The sequence below is a fragment of the Grosmannia clavigera genome, assembly GCF_000143105.1.
Source record: "Grosmannia clavigera kw1407 unplaced genomic scaffold GCSC_173, whole genome shotgun sequence".
Classification (NCBI taxonomy): domain Eukaryota; kingdom Fungi; phylum Ascomycota; class Sordariomycetes; order Ophiostomatales; family Ophiostomataceae; genus Leptographium; species Leptographium clavigerum.
Genome location: NW_014040765.1, coordinates 2,014,820 through 2,038,008, shown reverse-complemented (window position 1 = coordinate 2,038,008; position 23,189 = coordinate 2,014,820). Strand labels below are relative to the sequence as shown.

General features: G+C 51.9%; 7 protein-coding genes across 7 annotated transcripts; 4 read left to right on the top strand and 3 right to left on the bottom strand.

Annotated features, from left to right (window-relative positions):
• Window positions 1-951: 951 nt before the first annotated feature.
• Window positions 952-3,135, bottom strand: CMQ_7231 (uncharacterized protein; the record flags this gene model as incomplete). Its single annotated transcript, XM_014314236.1, has 2 exons — window positions 952-1,626; window positions 2,740-3,135. 2 exons carry the CDS (start codon window positions 3,133-3,135, stop codon window positions 952-954), a joined length of 1,071 nt encoding a protein of 356 aa, XP_014169711.1.
• A 2,770-nt stretch (window positions 3,136-5,905) lies between these two features.
• On the top strand, window positions 5,906-7,471 carry CMQ_7697 (uncharacterized protein; the record flags this gene model as incomplete). Its single annotated transcript, XM_014314702.1, has 1 exon — window positions 5,906-7,471. The coding sequence occupies one exon, from the start codon at window positions 5,906-5,908 to the stop codon at window positions 7,469-7,471; it is 1,566 nt and encodes a 521-aa protein (XP_014170177.1).
• Window positions 7,472-7,763: 292 nt separating this feature from the next.
• On the top strand, window positions 7,764-9,314 carry CMQ_7038 (ATP-dependent exoDNAse beta subunit; the record flags this gene model as incomplete). Its single annotated transcript, XM_014314043.1, has 1 exon — window positions 7,764-9,314. The coding sequence occupies one exon, from the start codon at window positions 7,764-7,766 to the stop codon at window positions 9,312-9,314; it is 1,551 nt and encodes a 516-aa protein (XP_014169518.1).
• Window positions 9,315-10,990: 1,676 nt separating this feature from the next.
• CMQ_7382 (uncharacterized protein) lies at window positions 10,991-12,324 on the bottom strand (the record flags this gene model as incomplete). The annotated part of the gene is made up of 7 exons (XM_014314387.1): window positions 10,991-11,285; window positions 11,344-11,460; window positions 11,525-11,565; window positions 11,677-11,746; window positions 11,882-11,979; window positions 12,030-12,131; window positions 12,187-12,324. The coding sequence occupies 7 exons, from the start codon at window positions 12,322-12,324 to the stop codon at window positions 10,991-10,993; spliced, it is 861 nt and encodes a 286-aa protein (XP_014169862.1).
• Window positions 12,325-13,374: 1,050 nt separating this feature from the next.
• Window positions 13,375-14,496, top strand: CMQ_7571 (duf227 domain containing protein; the record flags this gene model as incomplete). Its single annotated transcript, XM_014314576.1, has 1 exon — window positions 13,375-14,496. The coding sequence occupies one exon, from the start codon at window positions 13,375-13,377 to the stop codon at window positions 14,494-14,496; it is 1,122 nt and encodes a 373-aa protein (XP_014170051.1).
• A 2,772-nt stretch (window positions 14,497-17,268) lies between these two features.
• CMQ_7650 (high affinity methionine permease) lies at window positions 17,269-19,518 on the top strand (the record flags this gene model as incomplete). Its single annotated transcript, XM_014314655.1, has 6 exons — window positions 17,269-17,521; window positions 17,613-17,948; window positions 18,013-18,269; window positions 18,331-18,424; window positions 18,500-18,674; window positions 19,254-19,518. The coding sequence occupies 6 exons, from the start codon at window positions 17,269-17,271 to the stop codon at window positions 19,516-19,518; spliced, it is 1,380 nt and encodes a 459-aa protein (XP_014170130.1).
• Window positions 19,519-19,765: 247 nt separating this feature from the next.
• On the bottom strand, window positions 19,766-21,328 carry CMQ_7481 (benzoate 4-monooxygenase cytochrome p450; the record flags this gene model as incomplete). Its single annotated transcript, XM_014314486.1, has 2 exons — window positions 19,766-21,042; window positions 21,136-21,328. The coding sequence occupies 2 exons, from the start codon at window positions 21,326-21,328 to the stop codon at window positions 19,766-19,768; spliced, it is 1,470 nt and encodes a 489-aa protein (XP_014169961.1).
• Between the last annotated feature and the right edge of the window lie 1,861 nt (window positions 21,329-23,189).

Here is a 23,189-nt window from a genome sequence, read left to right as displayed (position 1 = left end):
ATAGTCTATGGAAAAGGCAGTTGCCTACATCTAGCCATGAGTGTGCAATCCATGCTGCATATGCAAAGGTGTTTCATGCGAAAATGGAAGAAGCCGCCATCGATTCCGCTGTAGCCGATAAAAGCAATCTTAGTTGGGGGTAGTAGCAATTATTTTTATAAAGGTACAAAAACTATTGTACATAGTGGTTCATCTCTACAGCTTTCAGATTCTTCTTAGGTTTTCTTTAGATTTGCCTCTTGATTATTCCTAAGACTCCTCTTACATATCTTTGCTATTAACCGCCAACCCTCAAACAAAGTCTTTGCTAATGTCACAACTGATGCTTATGGCAGGGGTAGCGGTGCACTGTATGGGGTCTGAACGGTGTGGCTGATGAAGTGCGTGATGTATCTAGCTAGAAAGGAGTACTCCGTACATGGCGCGCCTTCATTGGTGCAGAGGTTTCACTGGGGCTAGTCCCCAGTTTTATCTGTCTGACCAATGAGAGGCCGCTTTGCTGACATTAGTCAGAACGATCACAGTGCGCTCCATTCTAGAGCTTCACAGCTAACAGCGATAGCCTAGCCTAGCACTATGGTTCTAGATGCAGTTGTAGTCGTTGGGACTTGGCATGTCGGACCAGCGTAAGGACAATAACAGTTGGCGGTGACTTTCCAGAAATGGGTCCCAGCCATCCTGCCACACTGCCTGCACCAGCCCTCGGGATGGCCTACGTAAGGAAGACGTGATTGGATAAACAGCCTTCGCTAATAAACTAAACATAGTCTTTAATCTTATGCATGCCTCTGACTGCTTTACTGGACTCAATGTCTTGAACGAGCTATTAGGAAAGAGTAATTATCTATGTAAAGCAGGCATTCTCCACAAAGACACCCTGTACGTCGTACCAGTGTGCTTCCTCCCTCACCAGCGTGTAAAGAGGTAGTTTCGTTTCTTCCGATTGGCCCTCTAATCGCATGCGGCAACTGGAAGGCTCGGTAAAATCGCGCGACATATGAGCGCTGTCTCAGTGGACCCGTGAACTGGCACCGACATGTAATTGTCCTGGGTTGTTACTGCTATACTCACCAGGGCCGGTCCCTTGTCGCTATCAACACGGACAAATATGCGTCCCCCGGCCATGGCGGTTGTCACAAGCGGCGGCACATCGATAGAGAAACCTTTAGTATCTCTGCATTCGAATAACATTTCGAACGGTCCAGATTTCTCCAGATGCATGCGCGTCTCGTTGCGCATCAAGACGGCAATCAGAATCTGAGGATCGATTTTGGTCACCGACACCACCTCACTTATAGAGTGGCAGACGACTTGACCTTGCATAAAGTCACGCCAGGGCCAATTCTCCACGTGTCGCGACTTGAGATAGACCATGATAAAGCCGGCTGCCGTCCACAGCAGAACCGTCAAATTGGACGGGTCCACGCCTGTGATGCGCTGACCCAACGCCATGAGCCCAAGTCCACCCATAATCAACAAACCAACGAGGCCTAGGACGGCATACGAGTACCAGACGCTAGTGATGGTGTTGCAATTTCGATCAATGGTCCATTCGCCGACCTGCTCAAGTGCCTGCTCGTATTTTTGGTTTGTGTCATCGTAGTTTTGGCGGCGTTTCGTTTTTAGCTGGTCGTCAACTGTCAAGGCTTACGCTCTTTCCTGTGCAAGCATCGTTCCATAGACCCCTTCGATGCGAGATTGGAGACTTTTTCCTGTCTGACTTTCCTTAAGTTTTCTCGATGTGTATTTGCCTGTACAGATGCGCGATGTCGCCAGGAAGACAGATGGTAGGTAGAACGTAGTCGACTGTGTTAATGGTCTGGAACGCATAGAAAGGAAGCAGAAGTCCGAGAGACGAGAGACAAACTGGCCACAAAACATAGCGTGGGGAACCAGAGCGGTAATGACATGCTTCATATCGACCAACGTGCGACTCTGCGTCTGCACCTCCCCCTTTGCATTCTCCGTCCAGCTCCAATCTAGGACTGCGAGACCGGGTTTTGGTACGCTCGTATTTTTCAATTGTGTCCATACGTCCTTGCACACATCAAAGGCCACCCCTGCACATCGGACCGCATGACGGCTTCCTGTTGCCCCAATTCCACCCGTCAGTTTTCGGCAGAGATGGCCCCGGGCAGGACGGAATCCAGTGTGGTATATGATAGCGCTGGCCTCAAAGTCATCGCTGCTTTGATTTCTCTCTGCACCCCATGTAAGCTCGGACAAGATGTGCCAAAACAGCAAAGACGCATTTTGGGCAAAAAACATTTTTGTCATGTAGTAAAACCAGCCTGGCAGATGCCTTCTGTCATTCCAGGCTCGACCGTGAGGATTTTTGACGTCTTGTTGAGTATCATCGTTATGCTTGTGAAGGGTTAAACGTCTTTGCATGGATCTTCGAGTGTTCAAAACATCCGAGATTGCTCCAGGAATGTCATTTCCAACGACTTTTAGCTTTGCTGATAATCTAGCCAGACTACCCAGACAGTTTTCTACCCATGTCAGATTCTCGGCAACCCGGATGTAAGTCCTCGCGAGGATAGCTGTAATGTAATTGACAATTGCGTGGTAGGCTTCCTTGTTGTTCTTTACAAATTCTCCTATACTTTTGTCCCGAATGCTATCCGCATCGGAACCACCGAATATGGAGCTTTTCAGCTGAAGATCACGTATTCTTTCGACAGAAGCCAATGCTGGCCAGTGCTTTAGAAGGAGAATTTCCATGTCAAGTCCACAAACAATATTGGCAAGGTCTAGTGCCCATACTAGCGTATGTAATCGGTTGTATCCACCTTGGTCAGCATGCCCAAAGAGCTTTGGGTCGCCTTCCAAGGTCGGCGCATTGGCTTGCTCCGCTGCCTGAGCCAGCCGTTTCAATTCAATCTGCCACATAACCATTTCGGTGTCTTCATCGATTTCGTAAGGTCCCAAATCGTCAAACTTGGCTAGATCTTTGAGCTCGATGCCATCTTCAGTCCAGAAGCTTTTGTGGTCTCGAAGCTTTTTTAGGCCAGTGGCGATATCAATTTCCATTGGTTTGAAGGGCTTCTTATCAATGTCGTCGTGGTCGTCTTCAGCTTGCTCGACTTTGCTCACTCGTGGCTTTTTGGCTCTTACGTTGTGAAATCCAGTCATTATGGAGAACAAGAAATGACGATAATCTTGCAAGCTGTTGGCTGCTATTAATAACAGTATGGAAAATGTACAAAGGCGAAAGTAGTTACACAGGAGACAGGAGAAGCAAGAGAATACAAAAGCGTAAGCAAGCATTATATAGTAGGAGTTTGCAAGGGAGCCTACGCACAAATGGGGTTTTTTTTTTCATTTAGACTTAAGGCAATAACTCCTAGTTACCCACCAATAATAATACATAAATCCTGCACCATCGGCGCCTATATCTCATCCAAGGCAATGCCAAGGCAAAAAAACAAGGCGATTCCAATATAAGGCGGAAGCTACTAGCCTCCGGCCAATAATACCACATAGTAGCTTAGCCTTGTCTCCCACACTTGCGCCATCTTGTATTTAGTACATGTTAATGCATCTCTTAGGCAGAAATGAGAGGTATTCTATAAGCCTAATTAAGATATAAAGCGAGTCTATTCCTGGGAGTAAGTCCTCTTCTGTTTGCTTTCGTCTATCTTATTTTCGCGCTAAACAGGAACAGAAAATGGAAGAACCTCAAGGTTTTAGCCAATATGCCGAATACTTGTCGCGTCAAGGCCACAACGCAGACAATTTTAATGGCAAGTTCAAGGTTATCAGTCAAACTCATATTGACAACAAAATTATAATCGCTCCCTCCACAGAGAACCGTCCACAAGGGAAACGGCCAGGCAAGAGAAAGTATGGCGAGTTCTCTGTTCTACTCCGCCGAATTGTCATAGTTAGGAAGGACCAAGAACGTGTTCATTCACAGTTGGAGATTCAGTTCAATGTGCTCCGCTTAGAGTTTCGCAAGTTGGCGTCGCATCTAACAAGCATAAACTTGTCTGGCGGTACAATCTTCATAAGTGAGCCATACAAAGAGCTATACTACTGTCGAGATAAAGTGAGACATGCTTTGGAAAACTCTCATAATGAGGCGGTCCGTTGCGAGCTGCAGCTTCTGGAAGATTTTCAGACCAATCACATGCAGGAGACATATCAAATCATCAACATATTCAAGAAAAGTGGAACAATTGACTTTGCCTATCTATGGGCGCTCTTCTTACCCGGAGCTCAGCTTGTCTACGAGAGTCGCACAGTACCGGGCAGTCCAAATCCCGTAATAGAGGAATTGGTCTTTTTTGAAGTACACACCAGAAACGACAATGTATTCTGGTCCATAACAACAACGTTTACCGGATACAACGGTCGAAATTTCGGGAAGATTAAGAAAAACACAACGCATTCGGCATTTGCAGGAACAATAAAGATAATCGACCTTCCAATATATCCTCTAGAGTTCTGCGGACACAAAGACGAAGTCCTTCGGATAGCAGAGGAGCGTGGCCGAAAGTTTGAACAATATTGCATATCTAGTTCAGAGTCAGCTTCGTCTCCAGCTGGGACAATTATGACTTACGATGGCCCAATTTGGACCCCTCGTACTTGTACGTACGGCAACCTGAGTAAATGCACGGTCAATGACCTTCCATCAGACTCGGTAAGCTCGTATTTGCGTCTTTTTTCATTTTCATCCAACAAGCGGGGATTTGCTCTGGTCGATAAATTGGAGACTGTAACATGGAAGACTACCGTCATCGAGCATCTACAATTCGAAGAGAGCACTAAGGTCACACTTGGACAAATTGTCCGAAATCATTCTTCTGGAGTGACTTTGACGATTTCATAAGTGGAAAAGGCCGTGGGTTGGTCATTCTTCTTCACGGACCACCAGGATGTGGCAAGACAATGATGGCAGGTATGTACTTACAGCGTATTTTCATAATGAAGGGGTTTGGCTCCATCTAACATTTTCAAAGAGTGCATTGGAGAAATGAAAGCAGTATACAATGTAGCCGCAGGCGATCTCGGTTCGTCTTCCCAAGAGGTTCAAAAAACCCTCCAATCAGCATTTAGATGGGCAGAGCGTTGGGACGCAATTCTTCTGCTTGACGAAGCCGATGTCTTTATGGAAGAGAGACACTCGCAAACCCCGGAGCGTACTGCTGTGGTTTCTGGTGCGCGAAGGAGCCGTGCCCCTTTCCCTTGCGTCTCTTCAATATCTAACTAAATAAAACGCACAATAGTCCTTCTACGGTTGCTGGAATACCAAAAAGGCGTGGTTTTCCTAACAACTAATCGAATCGAGAATTTTGACAAGGCCATCCTCTCGCGTATTCACGCCACGGTCTCTCATCCAAAGTTATCGCAAGATCTTCGCAAGGTGATCTGGACCGAATTAGCAAAGACGCGAAATTGCGATTTGTCAGATGACGAAGTCCACGAGCTTTCTCAGTTGGAAGTAGATGGCCGGAAGATCAAGAACATACTAAGACTCGCCTCCTTGGTGGCTAAGGACAAAGATGTGCAGTTTGCAGATATCAGGAGTGTATTATCGCTAGCAATTGGTAAGGATTAAGAGATGGATAAAAGCACGGAGCGGGGTTTTATCTTTTTAAATACAACGCCCTCGTTTTTTTATTCGCAGTAAGCGTGCTAGACGTTTTATAGTACACAATGAAAAGGAAGCTGCTTCGAGTGACGACGGTGTCGGTAGGAACTTTGTACTAGAATAGTAACGAAGAATGGGTTGTGTTCAACCTCCCAGTTCGTGCTCCACCCGTCACCTGATTTGACGACCAATCCGAAACACGTGACCATTATCACCCACCCACTTGCCTAAACAGGAGTGCAAGTCTCCGCGATTTCGCACAAAATACCGCCTCTCTTTCGCAACCTCCGGCAATCGGGAAAGCAAATGTTCAAGATGTCACAGCGCCCGGTTATTGCGATTTGCGGTCTTGCCTGCGAGACGTCCATGTTCACGCCGTCCCGCACGGGGGCAGCTGCATTTCACGCCAAGACTGGCGAAGCGGCCGTGGGCCTCTACCGCTTCCTCGATGCAGGAACGCCACTAGCAGCGGCAGCTGATTGGCGGGGAGCTCTGATCGGACGGGCTCTGCCAGGCGGAATGGTGACGCGGGAGGCATACGAGGAGCTGGCGGGCGAGATGGTGTCGCGGCTGGCGGCGATAGTGAGGAGCGTGGCGCTGGACGGGCTCTGGTTCGACATCCACGGGGCGATGGTAGTGAAGGGCCTGGACGACGTGGAGGCCGATCTTCTGGAACGCGTACGTGCGGTGGTGGGTGCGGCGGTGGTGGTGTCTGCATCGATGGACCTGCACGGCAACGTGTCGCGGGCGCTGGCGCACATGGTCGACCTCATTACGTGCTACCGGCTAGCACCGCACGAGGACGAGCTGGAGACGAAGGAGCGGGCGTGCCGCAACCTGGTGAGCTGCCTGTCGAGCTCTGACAAGGGCCGTCCGATCAAGGCGTGGGTGCCGGTGCCGATTTTGCTGCCGGGCGAGCAGACGTCAACGCGAGACGAGCCGGCAAAGCACGTGTACGCGGCCGTGTCCGTGGTGGAGGGGTTGCCGGGGATTCTGGACGCGGCCATCTGGGTGGGCTACGCATGGGCAGACGAGCCGCGCAACCGGGCGGCCGTGGTGGTGACGGGCTGGGACACAGAGGCGGTGGCTGCGGGTGCCGAGCGGCTGGCCCGGTTGTTCTGGGCAGCACGCGCCGATTTCCACTTTGTGGCGCCGACCGGGTCACTGGACGAGTGCCTGGATGTGGCGCTGGCATCGGATGCGGCGCGGCCGTACTTTGTGTCGGACTCGGGCGACAACCCAACAGCCGGCGGATCGGGTGACGTCACCTGGGGCCTCCAGCAGCTGCTGGCACGTCCCGAGTTCAACCCGCAGAGCAGAGCTGATCCGCCGCTGGCACCCCATATCAAAACGGTCATTTACGCCAGCATTCCCGGGCCGGAGGCCGTGCTCGCAGCCGTGGCCGCCGGCGTCGGCAACACAGTCACGGTGACGGCCGGTGCAGCCGTCGACAACCTTCACGCCGGTCCCATCACGCTGACGGGACGCGTGCACGCAATCCGCCACGGCGACCGCTACGCGCAGATCGAGGTGGTCCTGCAGGTGGGCCGGGTGTTTGTCATCCTGACAGAGCTGCGCAAGCCGTACCACTATGAGCATGACTTTACCAACCTGCGGCTGCAGCCACGCGAGGCGGACATTGTGCTCGTGAAGATCGGCTATCTGGAGCCGCAGCTGTACGACATGGCGGCTGACTGGATGCTGGCACTGACGCCAGGCGGCGTCGACCAGGACCTGCGGCGGCTGGGTCATCGCCGGATCCGGCGGCCGTTGTGGCCCTTTGACGACGACACGGCCTTCGGGGTGCCGCCAAAGCTGTCGGCACGCATTATTCCACCGTCGACAGAACCGCTGACCGGACCGGACGAGTAACGGACTCTGGACGCGATGATGCGAAGGACACGTATATACTTACGAGTGACGTACGAAGTTACTGTCGGTTAAGCTGAAGTCAAAATATACTATGCATCGTGCAGGGGACGGATCCACAGTATCGGCCGACTAATGCGTTTATGCTGACACTTCCGGGTGAAAGGCAGAAAAGTTCTCGCGCTGACCCACAGTGGATCGACTATTAGCAGATCTAACCGTGCCAAGTGCCGAACCAAGAATCGAGGCACTGCCACACCCAACGTCAGCAGCAGCAGCGCCAACTAAGATCAAAATGCCTCCCAAAGGTGGTCGAGTGATGAAGCAGGTGCAGGCGGCAACGCGTCGGAGCAACCGCAACAAGAGCCTGGCTGTGCGGCTGCAAAAGCAGCAGGGCGACGATGTCGAAGGACAGCAGCGACAGAAGGAGGAAGGCGAGTTGGTGGACGAAGGTGAGGAGCCACAGGACACGATTCGCGACGAAAAGAATCGAGATGCCATTGCGAAGCTGTCGAACGTGCCCCTGTCTGAGGAGCAACAGAAGCTGCGGGATCACGTGCTGCAGTTCTGCCGCGACAGCCTGCGGTCGTACACAAAGACACAGCGACCGTCAGTGTTTGTGATCCAGGGCGATGCTGGGACGGGAAAGAGTGTGGTGCTCAACGCGCTCTTCAACGAGCTGCAGCGACAAGCTCGCGAGACGGGAGAAGGAGAGAAGGAGAAGGAGGAAAAAACGACAACGACCAAGGCGACCAAGGCCAAAGACGGCAGCACGCTGGTCGGGACGGAAAACTATCTGGTAGTCAACCACCCGGAAATGTTGAAGCTGTACCACCGCATCTCAGCGCAGTTCCCCTTCATCCGCAAGACCGACCTGGAGCGGCCGACATCGCTGATCAACCGGCTGCAGAAGGAACGGCCGCGTGGACGCAGTGCAGCCGATGCGGCAGCCGATGTGATTCTCGTGGACGAGGCGCATCTGCTGCTGTCGAAGAAGAACGCGTACAAGCGGTTCTTTGGCGACAACCAGCTGGAGGAGCTGCTGAAGCTGGGCAAGGTGCTGGTGATTGTGTTTGACGGCAAGCAGTCGCTGCGCTTCGACGCCTTCTGGGATGACGCCAAGCTGGAAGACTTTCTCGGGGGATTGGCTGGGGGAACTGCTCTGACGGTTGAGCGCCATCAGCTGGGTGAGCAGTTCCGTGTGGCTGCCGCGCCCGACATGCAGCGCTGGATCCAGGCGCTGTCAGTTGAGCGCACGGTGCTGCCGCGGCCACGCATCGACGCTGATCGACGAGCGGCCGGTGATCTCGATGCGTTCGACTTCCGCATCTACGACGATGCGGGCGAGCTGTACCGCGCCCTGATGCAGCGCAACGAAGAGCAGGGCGGTGGCTGTCGGCTGCTCTCGACGTACGACTGGCCCTATCGCCTGCCCAAGCCCGGACAGGGTGGTGCTGCCCAGAAGGTCTGGCATGTCGACTGTGGCAGCTTTCGCATTCCCTGGGACAAGTACCTGCCGCAGATCCGCGAGCCCTGGTCCGAGCAGCCCGACAGCTATCGCTACTGCGGCAGCGTCTACACCATCCAGGGCTTTGATCTGACCTATGCTGGTGTCATCCTCGGCCCCAGCGTCGGCTACGATGTTCAGACCGACCGAATCGTCATTCACACCGACCGCTACGAGGACCATGCCGCCTTTATGGGCCGCAAGAACGACGAGTCCGCCCTGGCTGACAAGGAGCGCATCGTCCTCAACTCCGTCAACGTCCTGCTCACCCGCGGCGTCCGCGGCTTGTACGTCTACGCTTTCGACCCCGCCCTGCGGAAGCGTCTGCTCGCCTGCTGAAAGCTAAAAGCCGGATGCGGGATGCGGGAGGCTGAAAGGCCGGTCCCAAGATCCGCTGCGTGTTCTGTTCCTTTACTCTTATCGTGCCCCACTTGCACGGCCAGTATATAATTATGTTACGTAGATAGATTCAGTGCCTAATAAATCAGACTGTTAGACAGGCATTCTTTGTTTCTTCTGCTAGCCTTGAAGAGGTAGCACACGCACTCGAGATTTTCCGAGGATTGAAGATCTGCAGGCGGTTCTATCGCCCCATTTACGCCTCGGCTGTCACATGGCTGCTGTCATGGCTCCGAGATGTTCGCGAATTGCGCATAGAGCAATGGCATCTATGCGACTTTCACAGTATGTTTCCAGCCGTATCTTGCCTGCTGCAGGTGAAGAAAAAGGCCTGTCTTTGGCCTCGACTAAGAATGCTCGCCCTCACGGACAGCTCTCTGGCGCACGATAAGCGTGGAGACGAGATCATTGCGACTGCAGGACGCATGGCCCTAGAGATGCCTAAGCTCGAAAGCTAGGAGTTGTGGTTTACAGAGAACGGGCATGCCTTCTTATTTCGCCATGAGACCAACCCGCCACAAATCACAATGGCGGGAACGTGGGATGTCCGGCCATTCTGGATAGATCCATGCCGCAAATTGTGGACGACAACGGCCCAACAAGACCCCAATCATCAGCTTCAAGTACAAATTGGCCGCTTGCCAATCCAAAGATGTATAAAGGCCTCGATGTATAGCGGCCTATTAAGATATCCAAAGTTGCGTGACAAGATTGTGGTCTAGTTTCCCGCTACCAGATGGAAGCAGAAGGAGGCCGTCAGCATAGAGCCACATGGTACAACACGCTTCCTCTCTCGAAGAGTATTGCTTGTAGTAGTAGACAATACTCTTTTTCTAGGTGCTTTGTGCATTGCTTAATGTTGTATAGGTGGATGATCTCACGGCAAGCTCCAATAGAGGACGATCTTCAATCCTATCGAGTTTAGAGGGGTTCTACATAAGACTCCCCGACTATCGCTATGTGGTTAGACACTACAAAAACGGCGGGTCTGACCCACCAGCCTACCAACAATGGTGTCTTCGGGACGGGAAGATTGTCAAGGTCGGCGACATGGAGATTGCGGGCGACTATATCCACTGTGTTTGTCTTATCTTACGTTCTTAGTATATTTTTGTTTTCGTTTTTTCTTCGTCTCTCCTAACACACGTTCTACAGAGAAGCCCTTACTTGTTTTCCAAGAGACCAACCATCAGCGATGACAAGGGCCCCCCAATCTCGTCCCCATCTAAGGACACGCGATCGTTCTTTCGAACCGTATATAATTCGGAAGTAGGGAAAGCGGTGACGTACTGCGAGAAAGTTGGCAAATTGCACTGCCTCAAGGTCCGTGTTAGATTGCCTCTGTTATTCATACGAAGGCGCATGTTCTATACAGCGCAAAAATACCAAAGAGGACTTGTATTTCATCTAATAAGCTACGATCCCTCACTGTTAATGAAGACACACTTAAAGAACAAGAAAACAGGCATAGGTATGCTTAGTGGAAGAATTATGAAATGAAACTAGTCTACCTATCCAATCAAGTGAGTTAAACGGCCCCGGAAATACCGGCGCGCTTTCCCGGGTTCTCTAATGTCTATAACTGTTACTGTGGAGCTCTCTCTAACGTGATGTAATCACAACTCTTCATGTACTCCGGCACTGGCTAACTTCCTGTCCTCAGTCTCCTGCCCTGGTGTCACAATCCCCCGCTGACTCTCACCGTCAAGACTGCCGTCGTCTAGTTTGATGGCCCCACCAGCGTTGCGGCTGCTTCCTTGGCCAAAAGTGCGGAGGTGGTAGGAGTCAGAGGTCTTGGAGTTTGACTTTCCACCCGTACTTAGGTCAGAAAAGAAGCGAATCTTGCGGAGAAGCGGCCGTAAAGCAGCCATCGCTGCTGCCAAGATGCTGAAGGCGATTTCGAGAATAGAGCTATAAGAGTCAGTGTGGGATGTGCCAGCCAGCCAGGCTCTGAAAAAATAGAACTTACTAAATGGTAGCCTCGAGGTCAGTATTGATAAGGTCAGCCGAAGAGAGGCTGTCGTTCCCCTGCATATGCTGTATGACGATAACGTACTTGAGACGAATGATAGTCGCCACAGAGGTCCTGGAAATAGATGCAGGTTAGATCAAAGGACATGTACTTTCCAGTCCCAGGCAGTGGCACGTACAAGGCTCCCAGTCCAAGAATGACGATGGTAGTGATCTTGACCTTTAAGGGAATGCTTGTCTTCCACAGCGTGTAGACAGGAAGAAATTATGGACGGTTAGCGGATCGAGGGCGGAGGATCGAGGCGAAATAGCAAGAGAAGACGAAACTCACGGCACTGAACCAGCTACTGACGACAGCCTGAGTGGACAACGCCAGTGCAGCCTTGCCGATGGTGGATGTACTGAGGCATGTGCCCGTGCCGACGTCCCAGGCTACGGAAAACGGCCGACACTGCAACGAAAAGACGATAGTGGCGCCGATGGTGAAAACGGCGACGACGACAATGACGACAATTAGGATGACGCGTGCCACGTACATGTCGGAGTGCTTCGTCAGGCGTAACAGCACGACGGCCACGGCCAGCTTGGTGATACCGGAGGACAGAATGTAGAGAATTTGCGCAATGGTAAAGTACTGATCTGTCAGTGACGCGAAACTGTGAGAAGTGACCGATTCGAACCCACCATGGCGGCTTTTAGCATGTCGGAGATCGGCTCCAAGGTGGTGGAGCCAATCCCAAAATGTATGGCCCTCATCTCCATGGCACCGAAGATGACGAAGCCGACCTTGACCATGTCAGAACGAATCTTAGCGACAGCACGACCGTGAACGGAGACATACCAGAGCTACCACGATTAAGGCATCGTCGATGCCGAGCGACTTGGTATCTCTGCGCGTGTACACGCGCAGAGCGACAACGATGGAGTCGAGAACTATGAAGGTGATAATGTGCGGATAGTAGACATCGCGCACAGCCATATCGGGGAATTCGGTGAGTTCGGGGTTTCGAAACTTTCGGGGAGCCGGGGATGGCTGTCGGGAATAAAGGTGCCGAGAAGATGTGCCGGATCAAGCGATAGTTGGTACGGAGTAGAAAGAGTGACTACTCCCAGGGAGACGGGCTGGTATTTCTGTCTGGCCTTCTCAGACTTTTACTACTATGTATGTGTGCTGCCAAGTCCTCCCCTTCTGATAAATGAGTGCTTCTTATTGCCTTCTCACGGTTACTTCCAGGGGCCAATAAGAGCCATTGCTAATCGTACTCTTACAGCCTGACACAACAGAGAAAAACGGCGAGAAGAGATATGCGCATCTCCAGACACAAATTGGGCGCTTCCTGCGCAGAGCGGACTGCATACGACGTACGTTCATATTCCGGTAAACCCTGGCAGACACTCGGTAAGAGACTCGGACTCGTATTTGTTCGTAGTCCATAGTATGGGGTATTGGGGGCAGATTGCCTCGTAGGGACATGGGTCAACCCCACGAGTCTGTCACCGGCTTCCCAATTGGGTCTGGTCGAAGCATCTTAAAACCCCCGAATATATATCAATGCGGCAGCGCAGTGCAGAGAAGGGTCCCTCTGTTGTGGACCAACAGCCCCCTGGGCGTTAATGCCTCCGTGCACAGTAAGGCCTGACTAGTCTGGCCACCGCTGGATACGTCGTACTCCATTGTTCGACGCAAGGACCTAGGCTTTATGGTGTGTTGTCCCCATTCTCCGTGGCCACACGGATGAGGAGCCGTCTGGCTCGACTTTTGTTTCACGGCCAGAAAAGGTGGATCCGGTGAGCATCACTACTACGATGCCGGCGAAGCCATGTAACCCCGGCTTTCTTGTCCGTAGCGAGAGGCCTTCTGCCCAAGAGTGGGGAACTGTGAAACTGACTGCTGCCTGTCCTTTACCTTCTCATATATTCTTGGACACCACACGCCGCAACTGCCGCTGTCTCATTTTCGCTTTCCTGTCCCTTGTCTAGCTTTCTCTACTTAGTCAGCCGGAAAACAGTACCAGGAACAGCTGCCAGCATGGCTTCCAACGACAATTTGGCTCTGGTGATGCCCAACACCCACGAGGAGGTTACGCTCAGCTGGCTGCAGGCCATCCTGGATGACAAGACCATCTCGGCCTTCAACATGACAGACAAGCGCATGTTCGAGACGACCAGCAAGCTCTACATCACGCTCTCGTACGACGGCCAGGATGCAGCCGCAGACGCGCCCGCGGGCAAGCCCAAGCACATCCTGCTCAAGGGCGGCTTCAGCCCGGCCATGTTTGCCACGCCGGGCTACAAGGCCCTCCTCCTGCGCGTCTTCACGCAGGAGGTCGACTTCTTCAACGGCTTTGTCAGCACGCTACCGGCCGACAGCCGTCTGCAGGTGCCCAAGGTCTGGTGGGCAGCCGCCTCACCAGACCAGGCCATCCTGGCCATGGAGGACCTAAGGCAAGCCGGTTTCGTGTTTGGCGACCCGACCCGGACGTACGGCCTGGCCTCGGCTCTGTCCGGTGTCGAGCAGCTCGCCGCACTGCACGCCGCCACCTGGGCCTGGACCGGCAGCGAGCACGCCTGGCTGGCATCGCCCATGTACGATGTCACTATGCGCAGTCTGTTCGCTATGTGGGAAGACCTCATCCTGGCCGACGGCCGGCCGGTGCTGCCTGGCATCATCCGCGACGACCGCGCTCGCACAAATCGTGCCATGGAGACGTACCTTGGCTCACGCAACCCGCGCTTTCGCTGCCTCGTCCACGGCGATCCGCACAGCGGCAACACATACCTGAACGCCCAAGACGAGTCCAAGGTGCGGTTCCTCGACTGGCAGATCGTCCACGTCGGCACCGCCTTCCACGACGTCGCCTACTTTGTCACCAGCATGCTGACCATCGAGGACCGGCGTGCCCACGAGTGGACCATCATCGAGCACTACCTTGCCGCCCTGGCATCCGCTGGCGGTCCTGCCCTCACCGTCGATGACCCCGAGGTGCGGCTCGAGTACCGCAAGGCCCAGTTCACCGGTCTCGGCTGGATGCTGACCCCCTACGCCATGCAGAGCAAGGAACGTGTCGTGGCCATCGTCGCTCGGTACGCCGCCGCAATTGTAGATCACAAAACCATTGAGTTACTGTCAGAAGAGCCGCAGGATGCTTGAGAAGTAGCATCCTATGTCGCGTTAGTGAACCGACTATTGCTCAGATACATTACTGCCTTGTTCGGTCTCCATTATCCATGTCCAATGCCTCCCTCTTACAAAGCGTGGACCTTTTACTGATGGGGAGAGAAGTGAAGATTGGCTGAAACTTCTGCGATAAGGTGGTCCGGGAACCATCGTACTATTTTCTTATTAAGAACCTATGTCAAAGTCCAATAGCATTAGGAGGCTAGATAGTTTGAAACAATTGATAAAACTTTACAAGGGCGCTATAATGTCATGGCCCATGGTATTATTTCGGATTATTCAGCTTACGTACTCCGTAGTGGTAAAGCCACTGCGGAGTTTTCGCGGCTCTGCTTCTTCGCTCGTTATTGGGCATCTGCATCCCTCGTTTACATCGTACTGCGTACAGCTACTACGATGCTTCCTCGGATTTTTTGCCGTAAACTTACCTCGATAGCGAATGAGCGAATGAATCTCCTTCGCAAAGTCTATGCGCCCTTTTGGGACATAGAGAATGGCACGCCTGAGTACATGGAGTTGGCCCGCTCTGGAAAGGTGTGGGAAGATTTTCATCGGCCTCAAGACAGCGATAAAATGGGGTACACGAAACTGAACCGGGTATGCTTTTGTTGGTTTGAGTATGAGCTGCATGTAAAACTAAGAGTGCTGGCTAATGCGTATACTAGGAATGCCAGGATACATTGCTGGAAATCGACAAAATTCGGAAGTCTATGAGACGACCGCCCAGTCTGATCGCCAAACAGCTTGTGGCAGAGTATGCACATCAATCGGTCCGTATTGAAAACAATCACCTTGGTCTAGGAGACAGTCACAAGATCTACGATTTTCTTGCGGCAACAACGTTTCGAGACATAGATATGGCATCTACCTCCTTGCGCAATCTTACGCAGGTCAACTTTCCTAGTCCTGCCCACCTCTTTCCCAAGGCCGACCAAAACGAAGTCCTCGAGTTGCGGAACCATATTGTGGTATCGCAGTGGATCGCAGAGACGGCGCTTCACTCTTCCGGTACCAGCGGACTTGACGAGGAGAATGTCCGTCTGCTTTCCACCCTAACGATGAAGGACTTAGGGCGAGATGGTCTTTACCCGTGGTCCTTTGGGCCGAGAGTTCCTCTAGGCAACTACAGAGAAACACCAATTGGTGTAAAGAGCAACCCACTTCGTATCTTCCCTTACCATATTGAAGTTCCTGCATGCATGCAACGCTTCTTCCAGTGGAAAGAGAATGAGCATGAGAAACAAGAGCTCCATCCTCTTATCCTTGCATGCCAAATCACCGCATATTTCTTGCATATACATCCCTTCCTGGATGGAAACGGCCGGGTTTCCCGGATGATAATGCACGACTACATGGTTCGGCAGGGCTACCTGCCCGTCATTTTTCAGCCGATGGAACGCGAGGACTATCTTTCTATGATCAGTGACGCGCAAGATGGGAAGCCTGAAGAGTTTGTCTGCAGAGTTGTTACAACGCAATTGGAAGCACTGTTCAGCTTATCACTTGATGGGTGTTAGATCTCTTTGTTTTGCCACGTCTCTGTTCTCTACTGTTGGCTTCTCTTCTTTTCTTCTGTCTTCAGATTGTTCTCGGCCCTTCCCACTCCTAATATTTATGGTGGCGATAATTCGTACTATTCCGTAGGGGCGGTGTTTCGAGTGAGTGGTGGAGCAAGAGGTAGTCGTATACTGCTTTTAATATGCATGCTTTCATCAAATGACAGTAACGAAGGCGGCGTTTGCACCCCGCCAAAAGCTCTGTCGTATCTAAAAACTGGCGCAGTAGTCGAGGATCCACAACGCGAAGAACAGATGTAGTTCTGCGGTAGCAGCTAGCTTTTACTCTGGACAATATAACATAATTATATTGACGTTGCCTTTCGGCCAACATAATTAGGACAAGAAGACGGAGCTCGCCGAAAGCAACAACTTCACACAACGTTACAGACGCGAGCACGCCGGTGAGCCAATATACGACGCCGTCAATAGCTCGGAGGAACATTTTCTTGTCACGAGGCCAGAGGGACCTTGCCTGCTCTCGGCCTTGCCGATGACCGCCAAGTTGCCGCCGCTGTGGCGATAGCGGCCGTTCTGAATTTGAACAAATGGAGAGACGCTCTCTCCATAAGACCTTTTTGACTATCTTTGGCAATTCTTAGCGTGCCAATCAAGCTTGGCGCGGCCGTCGATCAGCCGACATTTTGGTATGTAGACCAATAAAGAGCTGCTGTTTTCTCCAGGGACTTGTCTGCGCCTTCGTACGGCTGCATGATTGGCTAGCGGCATCACGTCTTGGCGCCTTTGGTTGACGGAAGGCTTGACTTATAAGCACGCCTCAACCTTGCCACTTTCTAATTCGCTAATCCTGTGACACGAACAGAAGTGGAAGGTACCTTTGTCTGCATAAATTCGCAGCAGTTTGGTGTGCAATTTCCTGCATATGCCATTCTAGTGTCTTTATCGTCATCGTTCCAGTCGCATTCGAAAGCTCGTCTCCTTATGACCTTCCCCTCCATTTGACACCTTACCGGACCCAATTTCTCCTACCATGATTGCAGCAGTAGCCTGTCAAGATATGTACTTAGCATTCTTCTGTGTGGCGGGCTTCATGCTTATAAATGAAAACCGGGGCTGCAGATCTCTTTCCTCGCCGGTTGCTTCAAGTACAAATGTTTCGCTGTCAGGCCTGCTCTGTATCGACGCACTTACAATCAGTATTGGCATTGATGAACCACCTTGTCGCATAATGTCTCTGTTCCGCAAACCTTTCAGCCGCAGGGCAGAGGAAACCAGTGTTGGAGACGAAGGTGCCCGCGTGATCTCAGATGGCGGCCTTCAATATGTCATAGAGAAAGCCGACAATGGCTCTCTTCCCGCCTACCAGGAGGCCACAGGGGCTCCGGTCGAGCACCACTCGCCTCTGGGCTACGGTGTTGGGCCCGTGACCATCATCTTTGTCAATATCAGCATGATGGTCGGGACAGGCGTCTATTCTACGCGTGAGTGCCATCGCGGAGAGTTTGCATGAAAACAAGGCATCGAAGTATAGACAGAAGAGGAGACAGGAAAACAGCTTTCTGACAGCTGCAGCTTCCACCATCTACAAGGGCGCTGGCTCTGTCGGTCTCAGCATGATATTCTGGGCATTGGGCTTCTTTATGTCGCTGGCGTCCATGAGCGTCTATCTCGAGTTTGCTTCGTACTTTCCCAACCGCTCTGGTTCCGAGGTCGTCTATCTCGAGCAGGCATTCCCGCGCCCGCGCTGGCTGTTCCCCACTACATTTGCCTTCCAGTCCGTGGCCTTGTCGTTCAGCAGCGGCAACTCCATCGTGTTGGCCCAGTATCTCTTCAAGACCAGCGGCCACACACCAACCAACTGGCAGCTCAAAGGCGTCGCCGTTGCCGGCTACACGGTCGCGACACTATGTGAGTATTTCATCAGAATGACCATTACGACAAGGCAGGTCACCGACTGACAAGTCGTGCTTAGTTGTCATCTTTCACACGCGAACCTCGTACATCATCTCCAATGTGATCGGTGCCGTGAAGGTCCTCACGCTCGTTTTTATCGCTATCACAGGCCTCGTCGTCCTGGGCGGTCACACTCGTGTTAAGGACCCCCATGCTAACTTCGTGGACTCGTTCACCGGGCACACCTCGGCGTACGGCGCCACCAACGCCATATACAAGATCATCTTCTCCTATGCTGGATACAACAACGCTTTTAACATGATCAACGAAATCAAAGTACGTGTGTCAACCACAGAATCTCTTGCTGTATCGAATTCTGATCGTTTTCGTCTCTTAGAACCCCATCAAGCAGATCCGCCGCAATGGCTTCATCTCTCTTGTAGTCGTGGCCATATTGTATATATTTGCCAACTTAGCCTACTTTGCCGCAGGTGAGTCTCCCACAAAGACTGGTCTCGATCCGCCTAAGCATTGAGCCTTGATTATTATTTACATTGCTCCTGTAGTGCCCAAGGCTGAGCTCGCCGCGGCCAAGCAGACAGCGGCCAGCCTCTTCTTTTCCCATGTTTTCGGCGATAAGCACTCCGTGCGTGGGCTCAACATCCTCATCGCCCTTAGCTCGTTTGGAAACCTCATTGCTGTGCTACTTGGCACTTCGCGACTTCTCCGCGAGTGTGGCAGGTTTGGAAGCCCTCCCTTCAACGTTTTGTTGTCAGTGTCTGACCCTCTTTAGACAAGGTATTCTGCCCTTTCCACGCTTCTGGACATCGACCCGTCCTTTTGGAACGCCCTTGGGCCCTTATATCGTCAAATGGGGCTTAACTATGATCATGATCCTTGCCCCTCCGGCTGGTGATGTTTTCAGCTTCAGTATTCCTGCTACATTGCTAATCGCGTTGATAATGCACACAGAATCTCTAATTTGAACCCTCTTTTTCACTCTAGTCACCGACCTGCAGGTGTATCCTTCGGCTGTCTTCAACCTCCTTCTGGCTTTTGGCCTGTATGCAGTGCGTTGGCGTCGCCGTCGTCTAAACTTGCCAAGACCGGTTTTCCGTGCCTGGGATGTCGTTGTAGGCTTCAGCATTCTCGTCAATGCCTATACCCTGGCAATGCCGTGGTACCCACCTCCAGGCGGTTCTCATGCCGGTGATGTTAGCTTTTGGTATGCTACGTATATTGTGACGGGAATTGGCATGTACGTAACCTATTTTCTCTCCATCATTCATTTCCTTGTCTTGTGCCTGCTGACAATTGCAGTCTTGTCGGCTGCGGTCTTTACTACGCGACCTGGGTATTCATACTTCCGCACTTTCTCGGATATCGCCTGCGTCAGGAGGTCCTGATTCTCGAGAATGGTGCCCAGTCGCATAAGCTTGTCAAAGTGCCTACAGAGGATGTGGCGACTTGGGACCGTGAGCACGACGCTGTTGGGCGACGTCTGAGTGACGGTGACGGGATCGCTGTTCAGCTTGCCGTGGAAGAGAAATTCGACGGAAAAGATGACATAGAGAAGCTCCATTGATCGAAGTTTTGTACTAGAGAAGTGTGCTCAACCAGAACCCAATCTTCTGTTTAATTTCCCGCATGTCTACCTTCCGGCGCACATTCTCTAGCTTAATTCTCGTCGGCAGTCTGTGTGCCTATCTTTCTCCGTGTGGTACAAACATTCATGTCGCTCTGGATGAAGAATGCAGCATTAAATGATTTCCAGGGGTGGGCTGGGTCAACCAGGAGAATATCAAAGCGGCGAAGGAGCTGCACGTTGTTAACTACGCTGGAAATAGCATCGCCTCGTACGCAATAGACAAAAAGAAGCTATGACCCACCTCTACGTAGACCTTGTTTAGCTCGATCAGAGCGACGTTCTTTCCCAAGCATTCGTAACGACTACCACCGGCAAAGTCCAGCATCAGGGTCTGGTCCATGAGTCGGTACTTTTCAGGGGAGATATTCAGCCAGCGTTCGGGACAAAAAATTTCTGCATCTTCACCGAAAATGGAGCGGTCGCGCATGACAGACCACACGGCCCAGGCGACACAAGTGCCGGAAGGAATGTGGTGGCCGCATATGATGTCGTCATGGTCAGAAACTTTGGGAAGCAATCCGGTTGCAGGCGGCCACATGCGTAGACCCTCACGGATAACGGCCTGAAGGTATGGGAAAGCCCGGGCCTCGGCATCGATGATGGGCGAAGAAATGCGACCGGCAATAACGCCTGCATCAATCTCGCGTTGTAAGCGTGTGTATGCATGGGGGCTGGATATCAGGAAGAGAAAAGTAGATCGGATAGCAGTGGCCGAGGTGTCAGAGCCAGCAATGATCTGCACAACAGCCTCGCCCTCAGCGTCAGCCTGAGAGAGCCCATGGGAAATAAATGAGCCGAGCATGTCTCGTTTGACCACAGGCGGGCTCGCGTAGCGTTCGCTGACGGCGTCGTGTGCCAGGTTCATAACAGTTCCAATACCAACCATCTTCCGGATATCAGGCATGATTCTTCGTAGCCATTGCGTCTGCATGAGGTCGACAAGCCCTGGAACCAGCGCAGTCGTCATCAGTATGGGCATAGTAGACTCGGTGGTGTGGATATACCCGAATGTGTCTGCATCAGCCTTAAGGTAGTCGAAGCTGCGTCCAAATGCCAACGACGAGATCACATCCAGAGTAAAGAACTGTATCTTGCGAGCAAGGTCAACTGTGACATAGCGAGACTTCTCCGTCCCACCCTTTTCGATGATAGTTTCGTCTCTCCTTCCATCCACTGACAGGTACTTGCTCTCAAGTAGGCGAACGAGGCCCAGAACCTGCTCATCATTAATATCATGGAGGTTGTCGACGTCTTTCCCGCCGTAGCCGGGCAAAAGCTTCGTACGCAGGTCGTCGTGTACGCATTCGTCCAAGGTAGAAAATGTGCTGTCTCGGTATGGATCCACGCGCAAGCCCCGGTACCAATATGCCCTCTTGTAGTCAGAATGAACGGACCAGATACGGCGAAGTTCGTTGGGGTCGCTACACACGACCCAATTTGGGCCAATACGGGCGAGAGGTCCTAAAGATAGACTTAGTAGGGAATGGAGGGGAGAATGGGCACAGTGGACAAGGGTCAAGAATCGGAATGACCGGAAAACATCAACAGACGTACCATATTTTTTATTAACGTCGTACAGTTCAAAGTTGAGTTCACCACCCAACTGCCGACGAATCAGCCACAAGTCTGTCCACCCTGTCCAGAATGGACCAGGTATGTGTCTGAGGCGAAAGTGGTTCTGAATACGCTTTGATACCAATATGTCAATCAACAACACGGCGCCTAGCGACACTAACGACCAGGTCATATCCCACAATCCCGCCGCGAAATCCTATCACAGCGACGATCTGCTGGTTACAAACTGAAGGGTAGTTCGGTTTGTCTAGACGATAACAGCTGGGTGCTAATACAACGATTAACTGGTTATGCAGAGTCCTTGGTATCGATTGAGGAGAGTTTTTGACGACAGAAGATCGCGAGAAACAGACCCGGCGAAGGTGGCGTAAAGGGGCAAGAAACCCGATCCAATTCGTTTGGCTGGTGCTAGTCTATATCAATAACATAAACTAAAGGATATTTTGCGTTATCAATGCATGTCGCGGATGTTGATGTGAATGTGCCCGAAAGCTATTAGGAACCGGTGAAGAAGAAGGATGGTTGGGTTGCGAAATGTGCGGCAGTATGGAATTACATGTCTTCTTTCAGGCCAATACGATATCTGACTGGGCCGTCGAAACACTATCTATTACACGCGCCACGAGGTAGACAGATGTGACAAGAACACATGCCAGCGAAGTCCCGGAAAGAAAGGTGTAGAAGAAATGCAATAAGACCAGTAATATCATCTTGTCGTTGAAACATGGAAAGCTGGGCCCCCGTCGAAGAGATCCTTTTCGTAGACCAAGGACAGAGAATAGATAAAAGGATGGGCCGAAGATATAGCGAAGGGTAGAACAGATATACGGAATGTGTACTCCGTACGAAGTAGGCCAGTAATGAAAAGGCAGCTGATATATGTTTGGTACCGAGACTGAAAATGGATAGTTTAGACGTACATGAAACTGGACTTTCTCACTCGTGTGACGGCCTGCAGTCATGGTAATCGCAGTGGGGTTTGCTGGACAATCCACAAGAAGTCTGAGCCCGAGATAGGACAAGAACGTGATACTGTGAAGGGGACGGTTTCAATATCGGACAGTTGGTCAGCTGGCCGTGGCAGACTGATGAAATAGCTATGATGTTCCGGCTTCTTCGGTCACGGGCCATGTAGATGTCATAAACGCCTTGATAGGTTGCCGCTCATATTGGCACCGCTTTAATGACGAGCTGGCCATGCGCAGCTGTCCATCTAGCGGGAACGATATGATAGCAGGAACAGAGAAACGCAAGCAAACGAGAACGGAAATAAAACGGGCGGATAGAGAAAAACGCGGCATAGAAGACGTACGATTAGACCGGATTGACGAAAATGAGCCGTGGCCAGTCATAAAAGGGGTGTGCCTGTGTGGTTCAGCTGCGCCAGGTTACGTCGAATACATTTGACGATGCAGAGACGGCGCAGAGCCGACTGGCCATGCAACGGAGGTGGTTGGGGGGCATGTCACGAGAGAGCTGGTAGGAAGCGCAAAAAGAAAACAGAAAGAAAACCGGTAGAAAACAGGTCTGAGAATCGGGCTGACTCAAACAAAAGGCGCCCGTTGGCCAATACGGTAGCTGCGTTGGGCCGTTTGCGAGGGCTGGTCCTGCCGTGGTTAATTGAAATTTGAGACCCTCCCCATTCGCCGACGGTGTGTTACCGCGGAAGCACAGGCTGCGATAATCCGACGCGTCACAAGAAACAGCCAGATGAGGAGAACAGGTAAACAGAGAGTGCTGAAGCGACGATTCACCCTCTACTAGTATGCAGCCCCATGCAGCATTCCGTTGGACGCGCCCTGAAAGCCAGCTGCCGCTTTTCGTGTCTTTCCATGTCTTCTCACCTCTCAGTTACCTCCCGCGCTCTCATATTCTAGCTCTTTTCGTACGCCACATAGCTTCTGAAATACGCGCTCTTGAATTTCACGTACTCACCGTCCTCCTTCCCCATATTTTCCTTTCTTTACGTTGCCATCCTCGTTTATCGTGGCCGAGCATCGTGTCCATCACTTATTCTTACATTTCCATACCTT